Source organism: Rousettus aegyptiacus, unplaced genomic scaffold, assembly GCF_014176215.1.
Source record: "Rousettus aegyptiacus isolate mRouAeg1 unplaced genomic scaffold, mRouAeg1.p scaffold_m13_p_11, whole genome shotgun sequence".
NCBI lineage: Eukaryota > Metazoa > Chordata > Mammalia > Chiroptera > Pteropodidae > Rousettus > Rousettus aegyptiacus.
Genome location: NW_023416286.1, coordinates 46,769,746 through 46,790,650, shown reverse-complemented (window position 1 = coordinate 46,790,650; position 20,905 = coordinate 46,769,746). Strand labels below are relative to the sequence as shown.

Below are 20,905 nucleotides of genomic sequence, written 5' to 3'. Positions count from 1 at the left end.
CAAAATCGTGAGTTTCCGATCTGAACAAGTTTAGATGACAAATGATGATGTAGAAGAAAATGTATCAGAATTCAACTCAGAATGACTCCTGTGGATTTCATGTATTGACCTGAAAAGATGTCTTATACTCAGGGGAAAAATCATGCTACAGAATACTATGTATAGTGCTCTCAGTTTTGCAGAAGGAAGGAAAGAAGAAAGAAAGGAAGGAGGGAAGGAAGGAGAGAGGGAGGAGAAATGAAGGAAAGAAGGAAGAGGGTAAATCAGGAAAGAATAAAATTTAAATGTTTAACTTCTTACTTTGTTTTTAGAAAATCCAAATAATATAGAAGTGTATAAATGACATCTGTTACTGTTGCTTTTTAAATTTCTCCAACAATGGCAAAACACTTTTTCCAGTTATGTGTTCCACTTACACAATGCATTATCCCACAATCAGTATTTTTTTTTTTTTTAGCATGAATCATTTCTATTTATGTGGCCAGACTGCTGCAGAGGAGACCTTTCTCAACTGGTTCTAGCACTGTATTTTCCTGTGCAAGAGTCGAGGGCAGGTTCTTGACTGAATTTCTTGAGCCTAATATTCTTGGCATTCCACCCACTATACCTATTATCTGTCCGGCTCCATTTCCGTATGGTTTCAGTGAAGTTGGTCTTTGTTTTGTCTGATTGTCCTGTGTCAGGCCACTCCATCTTGGGAACAATTTCTTGCCACCTCTTCATCGATTTCTCTCCCTTAAGACTTTCTTTCTACCCCTTCATGTAGGTCTACTTTTTTCTAAAATATCAATTATAAAAGCAAAATATATTTGATAAAATACAGTCTAAAGAAGAAAATTTAAATAACCCATAATCATTTCCACTAACATTTTAGTATATGACCATCAGTCTTTTATTAATTTTTCCCATGCTTTTGTATTGAGAAACTTTGAGATGTAAGTCCATAGATTTTTGTCAGCTGTTTTAAACTTAAGATAACTTGGGGATTCTCCTAAGTCATTCTATTTTCTCCAAAGCAACATTCCACGGCTGTATCTTAATGTATTTAAGCATCCCCTAAATCTGGATTTGCTCCCAAAATTTTGTCATCATAAAATATGATGCAGTAAACATCTATCGTAGCATCTCGATTAAATAGCATATAAATGAAATTCAGAGAAATGGAATGAGTGGATTTGGAGAAAGTGTTATATTCAAAAGTTTTCAAATATACTGGCAAATTGACTTTGGGAAATGTGTAATTAAACTCCTGGCAGCAGCAAATAGATGCTATTTCTCCACATCTTCATCAACTCTGCTCCAACCTGATTTTTTAGGCCTGGATCAAGGCTCATTGTTTCATGAATGACTAGATTATCCTTAATTTGAGTATAGTCATCTCTTGCTCTCTACCACCTCCCCCATCTACCACCTTTGCCTCCATGCAGTGTTTATATAAATTCTGTAGCATTGTCTCACTTGCTTGCTTTTTTTCTCTCATGTTACCTTTTTCCTCTGCAATTCTGTTATAATTCCCTTAAGATTAAGACCACTACTAATCCTAATAGACTCCATTACCTTCCAAATTCTACCAATAGTCTACCAGAGATTAGAGGCTTATTCTCCCAGAGACTATATCTTCATGAGTAATTGGCTTTAATTATCAGGCAAAATTTACCCACGGACATAATTTACTATCAATGAATGGCACATTGTAAGACAAATTCAAGATAAATTTTTAACGTCCCTTCTAATTTAGAAACCATTTGTACAAATTGCTAAATAGCCCTTCTTTGCACATGATGATATGTAATTTTCAGTTATGTCTGAAAGGTCATTTTACCCTTAGAATATCCCTCAATCTCAGTAGAGGCAAAACCGAACACAAGGTTAAAAACTCTAAATTTATGTGCTAATATTTTCCAAACAGAAACTATCTATACCAACTGCCAGAAAAACTCTTTGTTCTCTGTCTGGGATTTGTTGTATAGCTGATTCTGGCTCAGAGATATAATAGAATCAGTTATATAATCTATTGAAACCATAAACTGAATTCACATTGAACTATGTATCATTTATGGTGTCTTTGGTTGCATGTAAAAACTCTTTGTTCTCTGTCTGGGATTTGTCGTATAGCTGATTCTGGCTCAGAGATATAATAGAATCAGTTATATAATCTATTGAAACCATAAACTGAATTCACATTGAACTATGTATCATTTATGGTGTCTTTGGTTGCATGTAAAAACTCTTTGTTCTCTGTCTGGGATTTGTTGTATAGCTGATTCTGGCTCAGAGATATAATAGAATCAGTTACATAATCTATTGAAACCATAAACTGAATTCACATTGAACTATGTATCATTTATGGTGTCTTTGGTTGCATGTAATAGAAAAATTCAATCCAACTGGCTCAAATGATATAGATAGTGTATTGTCTTTTATAAGTCTTCCAAAGGTAAGCTAGCTCCAGGGTTGTTTAATTCAGTAGCTCAACAAAATCAAGAACGTATTTTCTTTCTATCTTTTTGTTCTTCCTTCTGTAGCAGGTTTGTCCTCAGACAGTCCCTTTCATAATTATAAGACAATGTAGCAGTTCCAGATGTCACGGCCAGAACCATGTCCAGACACAAGCACATATAGTCAAGAAAAATGAAGAATCAGGGAAATGTGTTCCAAAAAAGGAAGAAGATATACCTCCAGAGCTGACCCTAATAAAACTGTGATACATTTTACTTGACAGAGAATTCAAAATAACTCATAAAGTGGTCCAGCAAGGTCAAGAACAATGCATGAACAAAGTGAGAATTTCAACAGAGATAGAAAATATTTTAAAAGTACTAAAAAGAAATCGTGAAACTGAAAAACAATAAATGAACCAAAACATTCACTAAGGGACTCAGTATCAGAACAGATCAAACAGAAGAAAGATCAGCAAATTTGAAGAAAGGTCATAATAATTCAGTAGGAGAGCAAAGGGGAAAAGAAGAATTAAAAAAGTAAGAAAGATCAAGGAATGAACGGGGCTCCATCAAATGCACCATTGTATACATTATGAAATCCCAGAAGAAGAAGAAGAGAGAGAAAGGACTAGAAAATTTCTTCAGAGAAATAATGGCCAAAAATTAGAAAAAATCAACAAAACTAAAAGTTGGTTTCTTGGAAAGATAAACTAAGTTGACAGACTCTTAACCAAACTATAAATTAAAAAAAAGAAAAGAAATAAAAAGAAAGAAAGAAAGAAAGAAAGAAAGAAAGAAAGAAAGAAGAAAAAAAAGAAAGGAAAGAAAGAAAAAGAAGACTCAAATAAATAAAATCAGAAATTAAAGAACAGTATGAGTGATACTAGAGGGGGAAAGGGGATAATAAAAGCCTACCACAAACTATTACACACCAGCAAACTGGATAATCTAAAAGAAATGGATCAAGTCCTAGAAACATAAAACCTGCCATGACGAAATCATGAAGAAATATAGTCCGAATAGGCTTATAAATGGTTTGGAGATTGAATCTGTAATCAAAAATTTCTCCACAAAGAAAAGCCCAGGACCAGATGGTTTCATTTGTGAATTCTAGTAAACATTTAAAGAAGAATTAAAGCCCATCTTTCTCAAACTATTCCAAAAAGTTGAAGAGGAGAGACACTGCTAGACTTATTTTATGAGGCCAGCATTACCCTGACACCAAAGCCAGACAGAAACATTACAGGTAAAGAACACAGCAGGGTAATATCCCTGATAAGTATAGTTGTCAAATTCCCTAACTAAATTCTAGCAAATTAAATTCAATACCATGTTAAAAGGAGCATAAACCACGAGCAAGTGAGATGTGTCCCTGGGGTCTCAGAATAAATGTTCTCAGCACAATAATATAAGAAATTTTAAAAACCCTGTATCTAGGCATATGACTATGCCCTGGATAGATTTGGAAAGACCTGGACACTCGACTGTGGGACACTAAGTGACCACATATACTGCTTTCCTTGTGATGCACAAAGTTATAAAATCGGATGGGCCCAGTAGCACTCACGGTAAAATAGAAGTGACATGTTGAGGACTGAGCCCCAGAAGGACAAGAAGACATGCCTAAGTAACATGAGCAGAAAGCCTACACCTATGTACCATACACCACAATTGCACCAGCTCCTCCCTGGCTTGGAAATCATTGAGCTTGGTCTACCAATGGTTCATCTCAGCACATTGGTGCAGGCTAGAAATGGAGAATAGTTGCATTAAAGATTTGTTCACGGGAAGCCTTGAAAGAAAGTGTAGAGAGAAAATCTTCCCTAAGCCTGGAGTTGCAAGCAGTGCACATGGTCATTTACTTAGCGGCCGGAGGTGGAAGTATATATAGAGTTCTGGGCAGTGGCAAATGGCTTGGTTGTCTGGTCAAGGGCCTGAAGGAAAAGGATTGGAATATTAGAGAGAAGAAGCTCATGCTAGAAGCATGCAGATGATTACATATGAGAGTGGGTACGGAGTGTAAGATGTTTGGTTCCACACACTAACATCAACCAGCAAGCATCGGCTCGCTAAAGAAAAACCAAGTTGACAAAATTACTTAGCCTATTGTCATTAGCCAGCCTTTTAAATGAGCCATTCAACAAACGGCTCGTGAATGGAGTAGCTATGGTGTCAAAGATGTGTGGGTCCAATGAACTCTCACCAACCAAGCCTGATCTAGTTACTGCTGCTTTTTGGAAACCAACACTGAGCTCCTGATATGCCGCTATGGCTAGACGGACTGGCTACTTGATGGAAACTGAATTCCATCCTGGAAGAGCCAGCAGTTTGTCCTCCCAGGGATAAATACCTTTTCTGGGTATGGATTTGCCTCTCCTGCCTACAGTGCCTCAGTCAGCACTGTTACCTTGGGGTTTAAAGATGCCTGATCCACAGGCATGGATCCCACACAGCACCACCTTACCAGAAGACACGCTTAACAATGAAGGAGGCTTGGAAGTGGGACCATGTCTATAGCACCCACTGGTTATACCACATACAACAGCCAGAAGCAGCTAAACTCATAGGATGCTGAAACGGCCTCCTAAAGGCCTAACTGAGCCCTGACTTGGGGGAAACACTCTGCAATGATGACGTTGTCCTTCAGAATGCAGCGCATGTATTAAATTAGAGATTTTCGTATGGCACTGTGTCTTTAGGAGACAGAATACAAGAGTCTGGGAACCAACAGTGGAAGCACGAGTCACTCTACTTATTGCCACACTCAATGGCCCATTGGACAGTTTTGAGCTTCCCATCTCCATAAACTCTGGGCTCTGTGGGATCTATATTTGTGCCAAGACCACACTTCTTGTGAGCTATTCTCAATCACTGTCTATGGCATCCTTGGTCCTGGGAGACACAGGGTTCTACTCATGGGCAACTTGTTGCCCTTAACACTTTCTTTAGATAGCATGTGGTCTAGAGTACTTTCTCCAAACCTTCCCAACTTCCCCCCTTCACTTGGGATCAAACATGCTTCATGATCTCATGGCTCTCCCAGTCTCCCACAGCTTTCTCACTCGTCTCACAGGTATTTCCCCTGATAGGATCCCTGCATATTTTATCATGTCTTCGCACCTGCTTCTCATATGACACAGATTAACGTATCAAGGGTTTCATTTAAGGAAACAACAACAACAACAATGACAACCAAGAATCAGCTCTGGTTAACCTGAGCAGAAAAATGATTAATTTTAAAGCTAACAGGAAAGTTAGAGAATCGGTCTCAGAAAATGGCAGGAACAAGAGTAGCTTTGCAGCCCAAGCTACTGCCCAAATCATGCCAACGGTAGGTAGAAATCAGATGGAAAGCTGCTACCCTGTGGTGGACCTGGGCGTGCCTGCCAGCACAAGATACTGCACAACCTTCGCCACCACCACCACCATTTCTACCCTTGCCACGCTTCCTTGTGTTTCTAACTCCTAATTTAAGTTCTTAGGCTGCGTCATTCAATAGGCCAGATGCAGGTAAGAGTGCGGCGTCGTTTCCCCAGAAAGCAGCTCTGCAATGAAGAGCGGCGCGTAGGAGGTTTATTAGGCAGTGCCTTGGGAATCGACACCTGTGAAAGGAAAGCAGAGAAACGAGGATTGGGCAGAGGGAGGGCTGGGCTGAGATGCAGTTTCAACAGAAGAGTTAGCTTCCCCTGTGGGGTGTTCTGACCCTGGGGTGAACCTACAGAGCAGTCCCAAGTCAGGACGAGAGGGCCAGGCGTTTATACCCATGTCTTGATTATTCGCTGGCTGCGTAGCCTCCCCAGGTCAGGGCGTATGACCGTGGTCGGAGCGGTTCTGTTCAGTTGAGAACATTCTTGAGGGAGACTGACAGCCAAGGGCTGTCGGCAGCATTCTCAGTAGTTAGGATAATAACTTTTTAGTACTGAAGGGGGTCGGGGGTGGTATGAATGATGTATCACAACTCTCACCACAGGTAAAGTGTCCCTTGCCTTAGCTTCCATGATTGGGGGAACAAATACCTGACCTTTATGGATTTTGAGGAAGAGGCCAGACCCTACTTCTGCCAAGATTCACACAAAGTTAAATTCCCTAAACAGGAAGGGAGTTCGAATTCCAGACATGTAAGAATGTCCACTGCACCTGTGGACACAGTGGCAAGGAAGGTCTACCCACCTACAGAGCACTCGCCTGATTTTGAGCTGCAGTGGCGAGGTGGTAGCAGCCAGGATCACCTTACACCACACCAATGCCTGGATTCTAGCAGCACCACCAGCAGCAGCAGGAAAAAATGAAGATCATCTTTCATTCGTAAGAGCTTTATCTGCCCCTGACTCTGGTGCCAAGTTTAATGGAGATGCAGTTGAAGAACTTTGAGGAATAAACCAGTTCTGGGGGTGAGGGAAGGAATCTGGGTTTTGGCTGCAGGAGCGAGATGGGTGTGACCAGAACTGATGTGTATATGTCTTACTACCTGGTGACGTGGAGTTCTTAGAATTATCAAAGGAAAGGTGATCCCCAGAAGGAATGAATATGCTTGTAAGATCCCCAAAATGAATGAATATGTTTGAATCAAGTTTTAATTTGAATAAATTGAAAAAGTGACTTCGTATCACAAGTGGTCATTTACATTGCAAGTATAATTTTATACACACCGTGATAGCCAAGCATTGCCTGGAGAGCGGAACTCAGTATAAGGTAATAATCCATGTTGACCTCCATGTAAGGGAATGCATTTACATTTAAAAAAATCTATTATAAAGCTATTTTATCTGTAGTAGGCTTCTGCGACATGCATATGCAGTCATCCTTCAAGTTCTCTGTGTCACCCCCTGATATCATCTTCTCTATTGTTCTTTCCCTTTTGTCCACAGAAATCACTGTGCCCCATTTGGTGCTCAGAGGGTTTGGAAGAAGAGTCGGAGTCTAGAAATGCTTTAACTACCATGGATAAGGGAGAGAGGAGGAATGACAATGCTACGCTCTCCCACCCCTGTCTCCATGGCTTTTCATGAAGTTTCACTACAACTCTGGCTTTGTAATTTATTAATAGCTACTAACAGGTTAGTAAATACAAGCCACAGCCAATTCCCAGATCCAGCCTCAAAGCCACCACCGTGTTCTCAGCTATTTCTTCTCAGGTATCTTTTTCTTATCCTCTAATGTATCCTTTTCTAATCCCTACAGCAAGAAGTTGCAGAATCGGTCAGGCGTGGGCGCCCTCCCTGCAAAGTGCCCTTGTGTGCAAGTCCACACCTGCTTCTGATGTCCTTGTTGCTCCAAGCACCAGCTGCGGGCGTCTCTTACAACACTCATCGTGTTTCTATAGCACATTTTTACAGCTGGCATCCTCTGTGTCCCTTCTGATGCCTTATTTCATGCCTCTCGCTTCTGCTGGAATGAGCGTCCTTGAGAGATAGTCCTATTCATATTTGCTTCCCATGAATTCTGGCATAAAATAGATGAGTACCCATAAACTCAGAGATTCGAGTACAGCATTATAGTGGAACCATTAATGTCTTTCCAGTTTAATCCCCACAATAACTAAGCTGACGGTTTGGACGCGGTTTGGTATGATGGGGTCTAGAGCTTGGTTAGGTTAGGTAGACTTCAGTGATGTTCCCGACAGTGAGCCCGAGACTGGCTAATAGTCAGGAGTCCCTTGAGGGAGGCTATAGACAGTTATTGTAGGTGGTAAGGGAGTGTAGATGACCAGTCACAGTCAGCACTAAGGAATGGGGGTACTGGAAGCAAGGCTTGGATCTGAGCCAAGCTAGGCTTGCTTCCATAGGATCTGGCTGCCCATTCAAAGATTCTGTTCTCCAAAAAATCTCCCTAAGGAGATCACCCTCATCCTAAAGCACAGCCCGGCCCATCAGTGGTGGGAGGTGCTGTGCCTTGTTAATTATTGTAGCAATGTCTAATAAGATGGTGAGTTTAGCCAGCCACTTCATAGAGGAGGATTCCCTTAAGTTTTAGGAAATTTTGACATCATTTATTGATTCATCCGTTCATTCTTTCATTCAATAATCTATGCCATAAACTTAGAGCTGAACATTTTCCAATCGGACAGTAAGTAAACTAATATCTATAAATACCTACTCCCCACTTCACACAATCTCTTCCTCCTTTTTTCTCTGTATTCCTCCACCTGGAAGGACATTCATTACTGTAATGCTCTACATGGTCTTCTTTGCTGCATGTGTACAAAAGGCCCGCCTCGATGGCGGACAACCAGTGACGAGCTGAGTCAGCTTTCTAATGATGGGGTTTGATATTAGAAAGATGGTTTGCTGCAAGTATAAATCACAATCTTCTTTATCAGCTTATCCTTTGTAAACTCATCATTTGGTCTCCTCTAAACCTGATTCCAATGTTTTGTTTGTCAATTGGTTTCTGAAATTGGATGGGGAACATTGATGCTATACATTGAGCCTTATCAACCACCTAACAATAACCACTGTGTTATCCTTTCATCTTATGTTTATTTGGACTTTTAACCTTGCCTTCTCCCTCTCCTCATCAACAATTACCAGACCAGAGGTCATCCTTGGTTTAAACTTTTTCCTTAACAATCTGAATGGTACAAGGAATATTTCTGTGTGGAAAAGTTGGAAAGTAGTTTCTTCTCATAGCGCATCATCTATAAACCAAAGACATCTTGTCATATCCCCAACGTTAGTGAATCTGAAAAATGTATCGACAGATACCTAGAGACACTTTAAGCCTCAGAAAAGCATGTAAGTTTCATTCATTCACACTGGTATTTGAAAGCTTTTGAAGAGACTATACCGAACTTTCCTTTTTGCTTTGGATAGCAAAACTTTATAGATAGTTTAAGTAAATACTATAAGAATAAATTAAAAAAATTATTTATGCCTACGAAGGAACCTTAATTATGTTTCAGTACCCTTCATCAATTTAGACATACCCATTTACATTAAACCATGCTTCTTTTTCTATTACAGTAGACTAAGTTTTCTGAAGATAAATTAATCAACTATATTATCAGCTAAACTACATATCGTACTGCCGATTCGAGTGAACTTCTTTTTGATTAATTAGTCTGAATTAGTAAAGTTTAGTATAGCATTTCAATTCTGAAAAATCTGATGTTCCAGAAAGGTCATAACAGAGACAATTCAAATTCTACTTAAGTGCTCACTATAAGCCAAGGATTATATTTGGCATTCTCTCATATTCACTGTGAAGACCCAAATCTAGTTATAATTTTTTTAAATATAATTTTATTAATTAAGCCTGACTGGTGACTTTAAAAAACAACTCACTCTACCAGTGTAAAAAGAGCCACATATTCTAGGTTTCTTAGAATAACGTATCTCTGTTAGAAGTAGTAGAAAGAAGTTCAGAAAAATAAAGATAATCTGGAATGCTGACCTACAGATTCATTTAACGGAATGTGAGAAAAAATTAAGGAAAATGTTGACAAACAATTAAAATAAAAATAAATCTTCTGTAATATCACAGAGCACAAGTTGGCAAACCATAGCTCGGGGACCAAATACGAACTGCCACCTGTTTCTGTACAACCTGCGAGCTAACAATGGTTTTTACACTTTCACACGATTGAAAAGAAATAAGATGAATGATATTTCATGGCACGTGAAAATTATATGAACTACAACTTCCAGTGTTCTAAAGTTTTATTGGAAAACAGCCATGCTCACTCACTTAGGTATTGTCTAGGACGGCTTTGGCTCTGTGATGGCAGAGTTAAGTTTTTGCAATAGGGGCTGTGTGGATCTAAAAACTATTTACCATGGAGCTCCTTACAGAAAAGTTTGCTGACCCCTGGCATAAAACATAATGGTAAAGGAATCTCTATATAATCCTACCCCTAGCACAATGGCAGCTAGGTAATTTAAAACTTCATGATTCGAATGTGACATATCCTTTATTTAACAGTTTCTGATCATCTAAAGTTAATGAGAATTCTCTGTGACACTGAGGCAGAGAAATAAAGATGCACATCCTCTAAAATAAAATGTTAGAGAAAATGCCATGACAATACGTTTGCTGTTGCATATTCCTTCATTCTAAATATAAAAAGTGAGGATGCAGATATGTAATCAGTACCTCAAGGGGAAGGAGAAAAATAAATTCTCGCTTTAAGAAGACCACTGGAAAAATTATTCGTGCATTCTGGAGCTAAACAGAAACTTCAGACGCTCCAAAATTATTCTCACTTTCCTTGTTTAAAATAACAAATAACCTATTTACCTGTATCTGTGTCTTTTTGAAACTTCTTTTCTGTGTTTATACTTTTCTTCATATAATTGTCATAATTTTGTTCTTTATCACATTCTTATAAATTTCTCTAAAAAGGGAGATGGGGTGCTGTTTTTCTTACTATATAGAAGTGACCTCCACATTCTTGTTTTTCTTGTTCTTTCTTAGCCTACTTAAGGCCCATCGACAGCTTACACATTCCTTGATGAATTTCTCTCCTCGTAGTTAGACTTTCTGCTTTTCTGACTTCCTATTATTTCTCTTATACCCCTTCCCAATCCTATTCCACCTCCACACATTTTTATTTTCTTGTGGATTTCCTTCTCCATGACTCAGTTCAATGTCCCTTCTTTTCCTTTAGCTTTGAACCTCAGCAGCACCTGCTCTTTTAATCTCTGGTTTCCACCCTCAGATCTAGGATCCTATCCAAATGCAAATTCTTCTCCCACATCCAAATACATTTGCCAACCGCTCTTCATCACCTTTCACAATCATGACGCCCCTCCACTGTCCCTGCTCCAATTAAGCCACCATGGCTTCTGTGAGCATACAGTCCTACGCTGTGCCCTATTTATTCCCTGTATCCGGCAAGATGTGTCCTGCCAAGGACACGTGATTATGAGACCGAGAAATGCTCACCTCTACTCTATTTCATTTTATGTGAAACTACAATGCAGTGGAAGGCAGATTCAAAGAGATTCTTTTGTTTATTGTTAGATTGGAACCTGTTCTAGAGCAGATAAATTGCCAAAGAAATCAGATTAGTAATTGAGGCTGAAAGGCAATAAAAAAAAAAACAAGAAAGTGAATAGAAGAAAAAGTATACGTATATATGATACTCACACGGAAGCACACACACATCTGTGTTTATTAATATAAATATTCATATTTTATTTATCATGATATGTTTGGTACAACCACCCTTTTCTAATTACCAAAATCTTATCATTTCTAATAATCCAGGCCTCACAAAAATTCAGCTAAAAATGTGGTTGGTCTGTACTTCAATTGGATCAACGTTATTCCATGCACATGTGATTATCACTTTATACTCTCCACGTTTCTTTCATCAAAAGCCTCATTTAGTTGTTAGTTACAGTCTGGGATAAAACTCATTTAGGATTTATGGCTCATTTGAAGTTGTTGACAGAACACACTTTAAAGTCAAAGACAAATCTAACTTGCCAGGTATTAAGCAACTTTATTGCTCTTGCTATTATAGGAGAAGGTAGTGTGATATCAGAGCCCAATTCAAGGTTATCGACCATCTCAAAAGGTTATAGTGGTTAAACACCATATATAAAAATCAATTAAAATGGATCAAAGACCTAAATGTAAGGCCTGGTACTATAAAACTATTAGGAAAAAGCATAGAGGAAAAACTTCATGACATCAGATTTCGCAATTATTCTTTGGTATCATATGACACCAAAAGCACAGGTAACAAAAGTCAAAGTAGATCAATTGGCCTACATCAAAATTAAAAACCGTGCATCGAAAAACACAGTAAATAGACTGGAAAGGCAATGGGAGAAAATATCTGCCCATATTATATCTAATAAGAATTAATATCTAGAACTTATCAAGATTTCCTACAACATAACAATAAAAATAAATAACACAATTAAAAGATGAACAAAAGATTTGAATAGATGCTCAACATCACTGATCATTGGGAAAGTCAAAATCAACACTGCAAGGATATTACAACCTCATACCTATTAGGATGGCTACTACCAAGAAAAAAAAAGCAAAAAAAAAAAAAAAAAAAAGGAGAAGAGGAGATGGCAGACTAGGTAAAAGCAGGGTTTACCTCCTCCCAGGTGTGCATTGAAATTATAACCAAATTATAAAATAATGAATGTGGAGAATCACCTGAAGTCCAGCTGATCATACACATATGTCTGATAATATAAAGAAGGAGTCACTTCGAAGCTGGTGGGAGGGGCAAAGTCACCAATCAGGCAGGACCAGCACCTGTGAGTGGTGGAGAAACACTGGGAGTGAGGGTGCAAAGGCTCCCCTAAAGAGTCCCCTAAAGGAGAGAGGGGCCTTAGCTTCATTTGGAGACTCCCCAGCCCAGGGTCCCAGCCCAAGGAAGAGGAGTCCCCAGAAACTTTGATTGTAAAATTCAGTGGGGATTCTGGCCATCTGGATGAGATAGAAGGAGATCGAAACTCTAGATGTCCTTTTGAAGGGCCCACGCACATGCTGTCTCACCTGTGGACACTCACCTGGGGCATCGGTGGTGGGTCAGAGGCTCATGTAAGATTCCTATGAGGAAAGACTGCATTACCTGGCACCAGAACCAGGGCTAGCCAGGCAGCCACCATTGTGCCCTAGTTGTGCCCCCTATGTGGCAATCTACAGATGGGTCCAGCTTGCCCGTGCAGATCCCTCCCACATGGCCAATTCAGAAGCTGTGCTAGCCTGAGGAACTGAGCCTACCTCACCCAAACTGCAGATTGCCCTGGGGCTTTTGTTGCTGGGTGGCTGCCATGCCCTGCACCATTTCAGGGCCATACATTCCCAGCGGGCAGCCAGCACTGTGAGCACACATTTTGGAGACAGTTTCAGGGAGATCACTGCTGCCAACACTAACTTGGGCAGATCTCGAGGATTTGTGGGCCAGTCCAAGACGGCTGCTAGTCTTGCTGTGATTTGTGACTTTTGTGGGAACATGGCAATGGTTGAGTTGCAGCAAGACCCAGGCTGTATTGATCTGCTGGCCATCCTCTCCCTGAGATCCTGCTTCACCCAACCCACAGATTGCCCCAGGCGACCCACTGACAGTCAACCGCCACTGCCCTGCCCCTCCTCTGAAAATTATGAATTTGCCATGTGGACTTTAATTCCAAACGTCATATTTCCATGAATCAAGAGGACAATAGCCTTATGCAACTGAACAATTCCTCTTCCATATTTCATGGCATAATAGTCCAGACCCAAAGCTGCATTCTGGGATTATGTCCTTTCCCTGCAATGTTTTTTTTTTTTTTTTTTTTTTTGGCAAAATCTGCTCTGCAATCCATCCTTCATTCCTGCCGTGTCCTGGTGACTATGGCAGAGGAGTACCTGCCCAGTACCTTGCCATTTAGTTACAAGACAAGAAAATGGAAGGGTCAATAGGAATGTGAGGAGCTGCTAAAGATCATTAGTAGTCAAAGAAATATAAATTAGAACAACACTGAGCTATCACCTTAGACACATAAGATCGGCAGACCTTTGAAGACCGGTAACAATTCCATCAGATATGAGGGAAACGGGAATCTTTCCACACAAAAGGACAATAATGCTCAATGAATTTAAGTACAGATATGTTATCTCCCCCAGCATATCCCATTCCTAATGTATATCCATGTAAAATTCTCATGTCCATCCTCAGGGCACATCGACCAAAGTATTCATCACAGTGGCATCTGTAGTAACCAGGAGTTGGATGCCGCCGAAGTGTCCTTCACAGTGGTATAGTCTTAGGTTGGTTTCCTCAAAAAGTAGGCCCTGAGATGAGGATTTGCATTCAAGGAGCTAATTTGGGTGATGATTTAAGGAAGCACTAGTATGAAAGTGGAAAAGGCGGAGGCAAGGGCAGTTTGAGAGTCAATAAAGGGTACAGTATTGGCAGGTTACCTCTGCAGACAATGAGAGCTTAATCCCACGGGAGAATATGGGGACAGTGTCTTCCATGCCCCAGAGTAATTTCAACTGAAAGTGTAGAACACAGGGGTATTTATCCTCCAGCTCCCATCCTATTGGACTGAGTGATGGTCCCTGGGGCATTAAGTTGCATGTGCATTTAGTCTGTCCAAGCACAGGCCAAGAGAAAGCCTTCCCCAGTTCATGCAGCAGGACACCAGAGGCATGAACTAGAACTATTAATACTGACAGGAGGGCACAAGGCAAAAACTGTGTTATGTACAGTTATGCAGGCAGTTATGCAGAATGTAGAGTAGAAGGAAATACATAAGAAACAGCATGAGTTATAGATCAATAACAGTGTTGTCAACAAAAAACACAAGCAGAAACAAAAAGGCATTACTATTTACATGTTACATTCATACCATATATGAGGACACATTTCAGGCACATTACGCAGGGCCTTCGGGTGGTGGTGTGAATCAACCTGAAGATGGGGGATGAAAAGAAGGAAAATAGAAACTGAGAGGCCTCATGGAAATTGCTGAAGGAAGGATGTCATAACCAAGGAGAGTGATTTAAAATATCTCTCTTCTTTTTCCTCTTCTAGATTAATGGATCTGCTTTTCCTGGGCCCCCTGACACTCCTACGTCCTCATTACACATAGGATATCTGGCTTCAGGCTCCTTAAAGCAGGAACTGTGTCCAATGCAAGGTCACACCCTTTGCTGGCTGTGGCTGAGGCCCGTCAGATAATATGGCTTTCCACTCTTCTGCAATGAATAGATTTGAATAGGAGGTGCACAAGGACAACTGAAGGTCCCACAACTACATTTCCCAGAGGTCTCTGGATGATTCTAACCAGACACCAGTGGAGGAGCCCTTTAAAAAGCCATGGCCAGAAATCTCCGTACCGATTGTTGAAGTGAGAAGAGTGAAGTCAGCCTGGTTCCTGGTGTGGGCCTTAGTGGAAATCAGTAAGTGACTTTTTTTATGCTTTGAAATTGGAGCTTAATCTTACCTCAAATGTGATTCCGGGAGACTAGACACTACACTATGCTTGAATTTTTTATCCAAAGCAGTTCAGAAAGTGTGGCTGACACATACTTTGAGTCCTCATGCTGTAAGGACTACTACACAGCATAATGATGAAGGTAATAGAGCCTAGATTCAGTCCGTCCTGGAGTCACAGCCTCACCACATCCTAGCTGTGTGGACTTGGGCAGGTCACTTAGCATATCTAAAAGGCAGTTTATCTGTCAGTAAAATGGAGCTAATAAGAGAGTTTACTTAAAGGGTCGTTGTGAGGATTAAAGAAGTGTATAAAAGATAGTTAATGTGTTAATGGGTGTTTCAGAGAACTGGACAGTCAAAGCAGGATGTCCACCTCCTCTGTCCACAACTGGGTATATCCCAAAGGGCCCAGTTAATCCTGCCAGCAGTAGGTTCATAACCATTCCTGCTTCTTCTGCATTAGGTGATCAGATCTCTCTGATAGTCTCAAATGGCCAGGGAGGCTGGGGTGCGTTGTCTGCGATGTTTGAAGGAAATCCTGGGGAAGTTTCACCCTGTTGGAGGGAGGCTTAGTGTGGCAGGTCTCATTTTTTTTTCTACATATGTCATTTGATATTACGCTGTATCTAGGTTGCCCCTTTCTGTTTGTAATTATGGATTCGCCAGGTTTGTGTTCTGAGTTTTCTAAGTTCTGAAATCCTTCTTCTCATAATGCTGTGTTATTTCATCACCTTGTTGGCTCTTTCTTTTTTGGAGAGGGGGCGGGGGGTGTCTTAGTTATAAGTCCATCTTAAACATTCTTTTGCTCCAGAGACCTGTGAAGAATTTCTTTCCATTGCTCAGTCTATTTTTCTTCTCGAGTTGGTTGTCTTTTTTTCTGTCTTCTGCATATCATGTCCTTTTCTTCTCCTTCTAGTCTCAATACATTGGCTTCTGTGCCCTCTCCTGGTGACTTCCACAACCGCCAGGATTAGAGCCTCCATTAGTGTTGCTCCCTCCCCTGTGGTCGTACCTTCTACACTCTCCCCTGTGCAACTCAGATGTTCATGTTACTCTTCAGTCCTAGTCCTTCTGTTTGCGATTTGTAGGGATTTTTCATAATTTATGACCCACTCAACTACCTTTTTGTTTTCAAGTGAACTCATATTATATGTTTTACTATCTTTTCTATTATTTTTTAAGTTCTGGACGGGACAAACATTTTCTAAGTCTTCTGAATTAAAACTGAAAATCAATCCACTTCCAATTTACTTAGGAAGATATTAAGTGCATTTCTGAGCGTTTTTAGTAGACTCTCTAAGTGTGTCCACTCTGTCTCCCTTGAGTCTTATATTTATTATCAAGCTGAAAGGAAAGGGTATATTCTGCAAGGAGATGCTACAAATAAATATATAAAGCAAATAGTACTCCAGTCATCTATTTCCCCGATTTCCCTGGCAACTACTTTCTAAAGCCTCCCAGCATTTCACCTTGAATCACAGTGGCTTTTTTTTTTCTTTTTTTTTTTCACAGAATAGGCAAGGATTATTTGGTTACGATGTGTTGATTGCATCCAGGGCTATAACAGGAACTGACTTCTTTTGAATGGACAAGCAGTTACTATAGTCTAACCCAATATTATATCTTAAAAAAAAAAAAAAACGGAGAAAGAAAAAGAGTAAAAGAGGAAAACAAACTATAACATTTAACAAGAAATATTTAAAAACTTCCACGTTGAAAGAATAATGGTCTAACCAAGAATCAGATTTCCAGGTTGTAAACCACGTGATTCCTTTTTGATCAACCTTCACTACTTTTCCTTACATACTCATTCTAGATTCTGGATTAGGGGATGCAGAGGACGTGGGGCGTGGGGCGGTCTGGCTAAACACCAGTTGTTTTCTCTACACCTAGGTGGTAGAGTCTTAGAGCTTGTGTACATGTTGAGGAAGATGCTGGTGAAATGAGAAATGCAATGAATTGAATAAATTTCAGGAAAATAATATTACATATATCAAGAAAAAATGGAAACACTGACAAAATGGGAATGATAGCTGTGTCAGAAAAAAAAGAGAAATAGAATCTAAAAGAAATGGTATGAGGGGGGAAAAGAGATATGGTTAGTTTATCACCATTAACTTAAGGTCAGGGCCCTTTGTACTAGGTCACCGTGGGCTATGCTACATTATGAGGAGTCAGTCTTGATATCTGAGTACCACTGTTGCATTCCAAGTCTAAAGAGATTAAGACTGGTAGCAGGTGAAAAACACTTTTTTTGAAAATGTCAGGCAAATCTAAAGCATATTCCTTTTGTTGCACATCACCTGCCCTCCTTAGTTACTCAACAATGCTTTGTAGAAGCAGGAGATAGTTTGGGATGGTCTGGTTAAATTGTGGTTGATCTGTCTGTGCCCAAGAGTTAGAGTTTTAGAGCTCGCGCAAATGTTGAGAAAGGATACCAATGCAAGTTAAGAGAAGAAATGAAAGGAATTTTATAAATCTGGGGAAAATAATGTTGTAGACATCAAGAATAGAGAAAATGGAAACACTAGCAGAATGGGAAGAATAGCTAATCAGAAAAGACAAAAAGGGGAACCCAAAAGAAATGGCATTAAGAAGGACAATGGAAGCACTTAGCTTGTCACATTAACTTGGGGGTGGGGGGCTTTGTACCATGTCAGCTCAGACCATGTCACGTTACCAGTGGTAATGCACCACTGTTACAAGTCATGTCTGGATTAAGATACTACTTTAATAGCAGAGGACAGAAACCTTTTCAAGATGGGATTTAACAATATAAGACTTTTTTTTTTTTTTTTTTTGCTTACCTGACTAGAAAGTAAGGAAATAACTTTAGACTTTGATTCAGGTGGTTTTTTTTTTTTTTTTTGGTCTTCCTTTTTCTTGCTTTTCATTCCTCAACTCAATAAATTCTTTGTTGATATTATTCTTCAGCAACTTTTTCCAGTACCTTTAAGGAAATATCCTACCATCTTCTAGCCCTGCAGTAGAAAGTATCTGCTTAGGTTTCAGCAAAAGTCCCTCACAGAGTCTCACTGACCTGACTTGGTTCACATATCATCCGTGAGCAAAGCATTGGGCCTGGCACATATGTGCTTTGAATTGGTCCTGCGTGGGTAACATGCCTATTCCTTCAGCTCAGAAAGATTGAGGAGTACAGCTTATTTTCCAATACGATAACTAGAAATTCCAATTTGATTATTGTATACTTTACCCAAACTGCAACCTTCTCACAATGATTTCTCATCTCAGAGTAAAAGCCAACAGAACTGGTGTTACTGGTGTTAAGGCCACTGTTATCTCAATCCAAGCACCCTCCCATTCTCTCAGCTCCAATCATCTGGGCTTCTTAGACAGGTTCCACTCTAAGGCTCTTTAACTTTCTATTCCTGTTGCCTAAATGATCTTGCCCACATGTCTGGACATGCCTAATTCTCTCACTTCCTTAAGGTCATAGTGAAGCTTTCTTAAAGTCCATCTTATCTGAAATTAAATTTCTCTGTGTGCACATTTTCTCTTCTTTCTTTGCTTTATTGTCCCCCAGACCACTTATCACAATCTAAGAAATTACATGTTTTAGTTATTGATTTGATTCACTATTTGTGTCATTTCAGCCCCCACCAATGTGATTTCCAAGGGCAAGTAAGTACTAGATCAGTAGCAAATACATAGCGGGTTTTCAAAAGCTTTTGATTGATGAATCAATAAGTCATTGTGAGAATGAATAGAAATCTTTACCTGTGGAACTTTGACTAGATTCAGCTAAAGGAGTAATTGAGTGGGTCAGGAACCAAGGGTACAATGTGCTCTATTCTCCTGTTTATGTTGGAACGATTTGTGAACATTATTTTAACTATATCCGTTTGAACCTCTTTTTATTCATCACTGAGAAAACCACGTTTCCCATTTCACTCATCACTTAATCTAGATTCCCAGCTTCTCATGCTTGAAACTGGTAACAAGTGATAATACTTTTCTTACAGAGTTACTGAGACTACTAAGACAACTTAAGCATATGAAAATAATTAATACAACAAAAGTACTAAGCCCAAGACTTATGATATTTATAACTTGGTTTGTATTTACATATTTAAAGTACATTAGTTATAATATGGCTAATCGAGAAAATTTGATTTCAAAAGTAACACTCTTAGTTTCTGGTTTTCCTTGCCTCAGGGATCATGGACATCGAAGCATATTTTGAAAGAATTGGTTACAAGAACTTTAGGAACAAACTGGACTTGGAAACATTAACTGACATTTTGCAGCACCAGATCCGGACCATTCCTTTCGAGAACCTTGCCATCCATTGTGGGAAACACATAGAACTGGGCTTGGAGGTCTCTTTTGATCAACTTGTGAGGAAGAAGCAGGGTGGGTGGTGTCTCCAGGTCAATCATCTTCTGTACTGGGCTCTGACCACGATTGGTTTTGAGACGGCAATCCTGGGAAGCCACATTTACAACCCTCCAGCCCAAAAATACAGCAATATGCTTCACCTTCTGGTGATGGTGGCTATCGATGGCAAGAGCTACATAGCTGATGCTGGGTTTGGAGGCTCCCACCAGATGTGGGAACCTCTGGAGTTGATTTCTGGTAAGGATCACCCTCAGGTGCCTTCTATCTTCCGCTTGACAGAAGAGGGAGAATATTGGTACCTGGACCAAATCAGAAGAGAACAATACATTGCAAACCAAGAATTTCTTCATTCTGACCTCGTGGCAAAGAATAAATACCGAAAACTCTACCGCTTCACTCTTAAACCTCTAACAATTGAAGACTTTAATCGTTGTAATGAATTCTTTCAGACGTCTGAAGAATCTGTGTTTAGAAGCAATTCACTTTGTTCCTTGCAGACCCCAGATGGAGTTCACTGTTTAGTGGGCTTCACCCTCATCTATATAAAATACAAGTATAAAGACGATATGGATTTGGTGGAGTTTAAGATGCTGAATGAGGAAGAAATAGAAAAAGAGCTGAAAAATATATTTGGTATCTCCTTAGAGGGAAAGCTTGTGCCCAAACATGGTGGTAAATATTTAACCATTTAGAGTAAGGAGTAAAAATGATCAGTATCAGTTCAGGTACTGAAACTCTTTATTATAAATAGTTTGAACATATGTAAAGAGAATAAAATAGTAAACCTCTATTCATTTATTATCCAGTTTACTATCAACTGGTAGCCTAACTCTCATATTTCCTCAGTGATCCCACATGATATTAAAAAAATCCTAGACATCGAGTCATTTTATTCTTTAAAATGTCAGCCCCCAACACCCCTCCCCTCTGTCTGACACCGTAGTGTCCACTATATTTGTGAATCTTATTTTGATTAGTTTGTTTTTTTTGTTCCTTAGATTCTATATACAAGTGAAATCATATGGTATTTGTCTTTCTCTGACTTATTTTGCTCAGCATAATACTCTCTAGGTCTATCGATGTCATTGCATATGGTAGGATTTAATTTTTTAAATGGCTGAATCCTATTAATATTTAATCAAGAAAGAAGCAGGCAGATTCAGGACCAGGATTTCAAGCTAGGGAAATAAGCCAAGATGCTGACTCAGTA

The 20,905-nt window shown here is 39.6% G+C and overlaps 1 protein-coding gene across 1 annotated transcript; it reads left to right on the top strand.

The window, feature by feature from the left end:
• The first annotated feature begins 15,256 nt into the window (after positions 1 to 15,256).
• LOC107503880 (arylamine N-acetyltransferase 1) lies at positions 15,257 to 20,615 on the top strand. The gene is made up of 2 exons (XM_016132699.2): positions 15,257 to 15,299; positions 19,513 to 20,615. The coding sequence occupies exon 2, from the start codon at positions 19,518 to 19,520 to the stop codon at positions 20,385 to 20,387; it is 870 nt and encodes a 289-aa protein (XP_015988185.2). The 5' UTR covers positions 15,257 to 15,299; positions 19,513 to 19,517; the 3' UTR covers positions 20,388 to 20,615.
• The last annotated feature ends 290 nt before the right edge of the window (positions 20,616 to 20,905 follow it).

What these genes read in the sequence shown, in the direction of transcription:
- LOC107503880 (XM_016132699.2), top strand. Translation starts at nt 19,518, where the DNA reads ATGGACATCGAAGCATATTTTGAAAGAATTGGTTACAAGAACTTTAGG.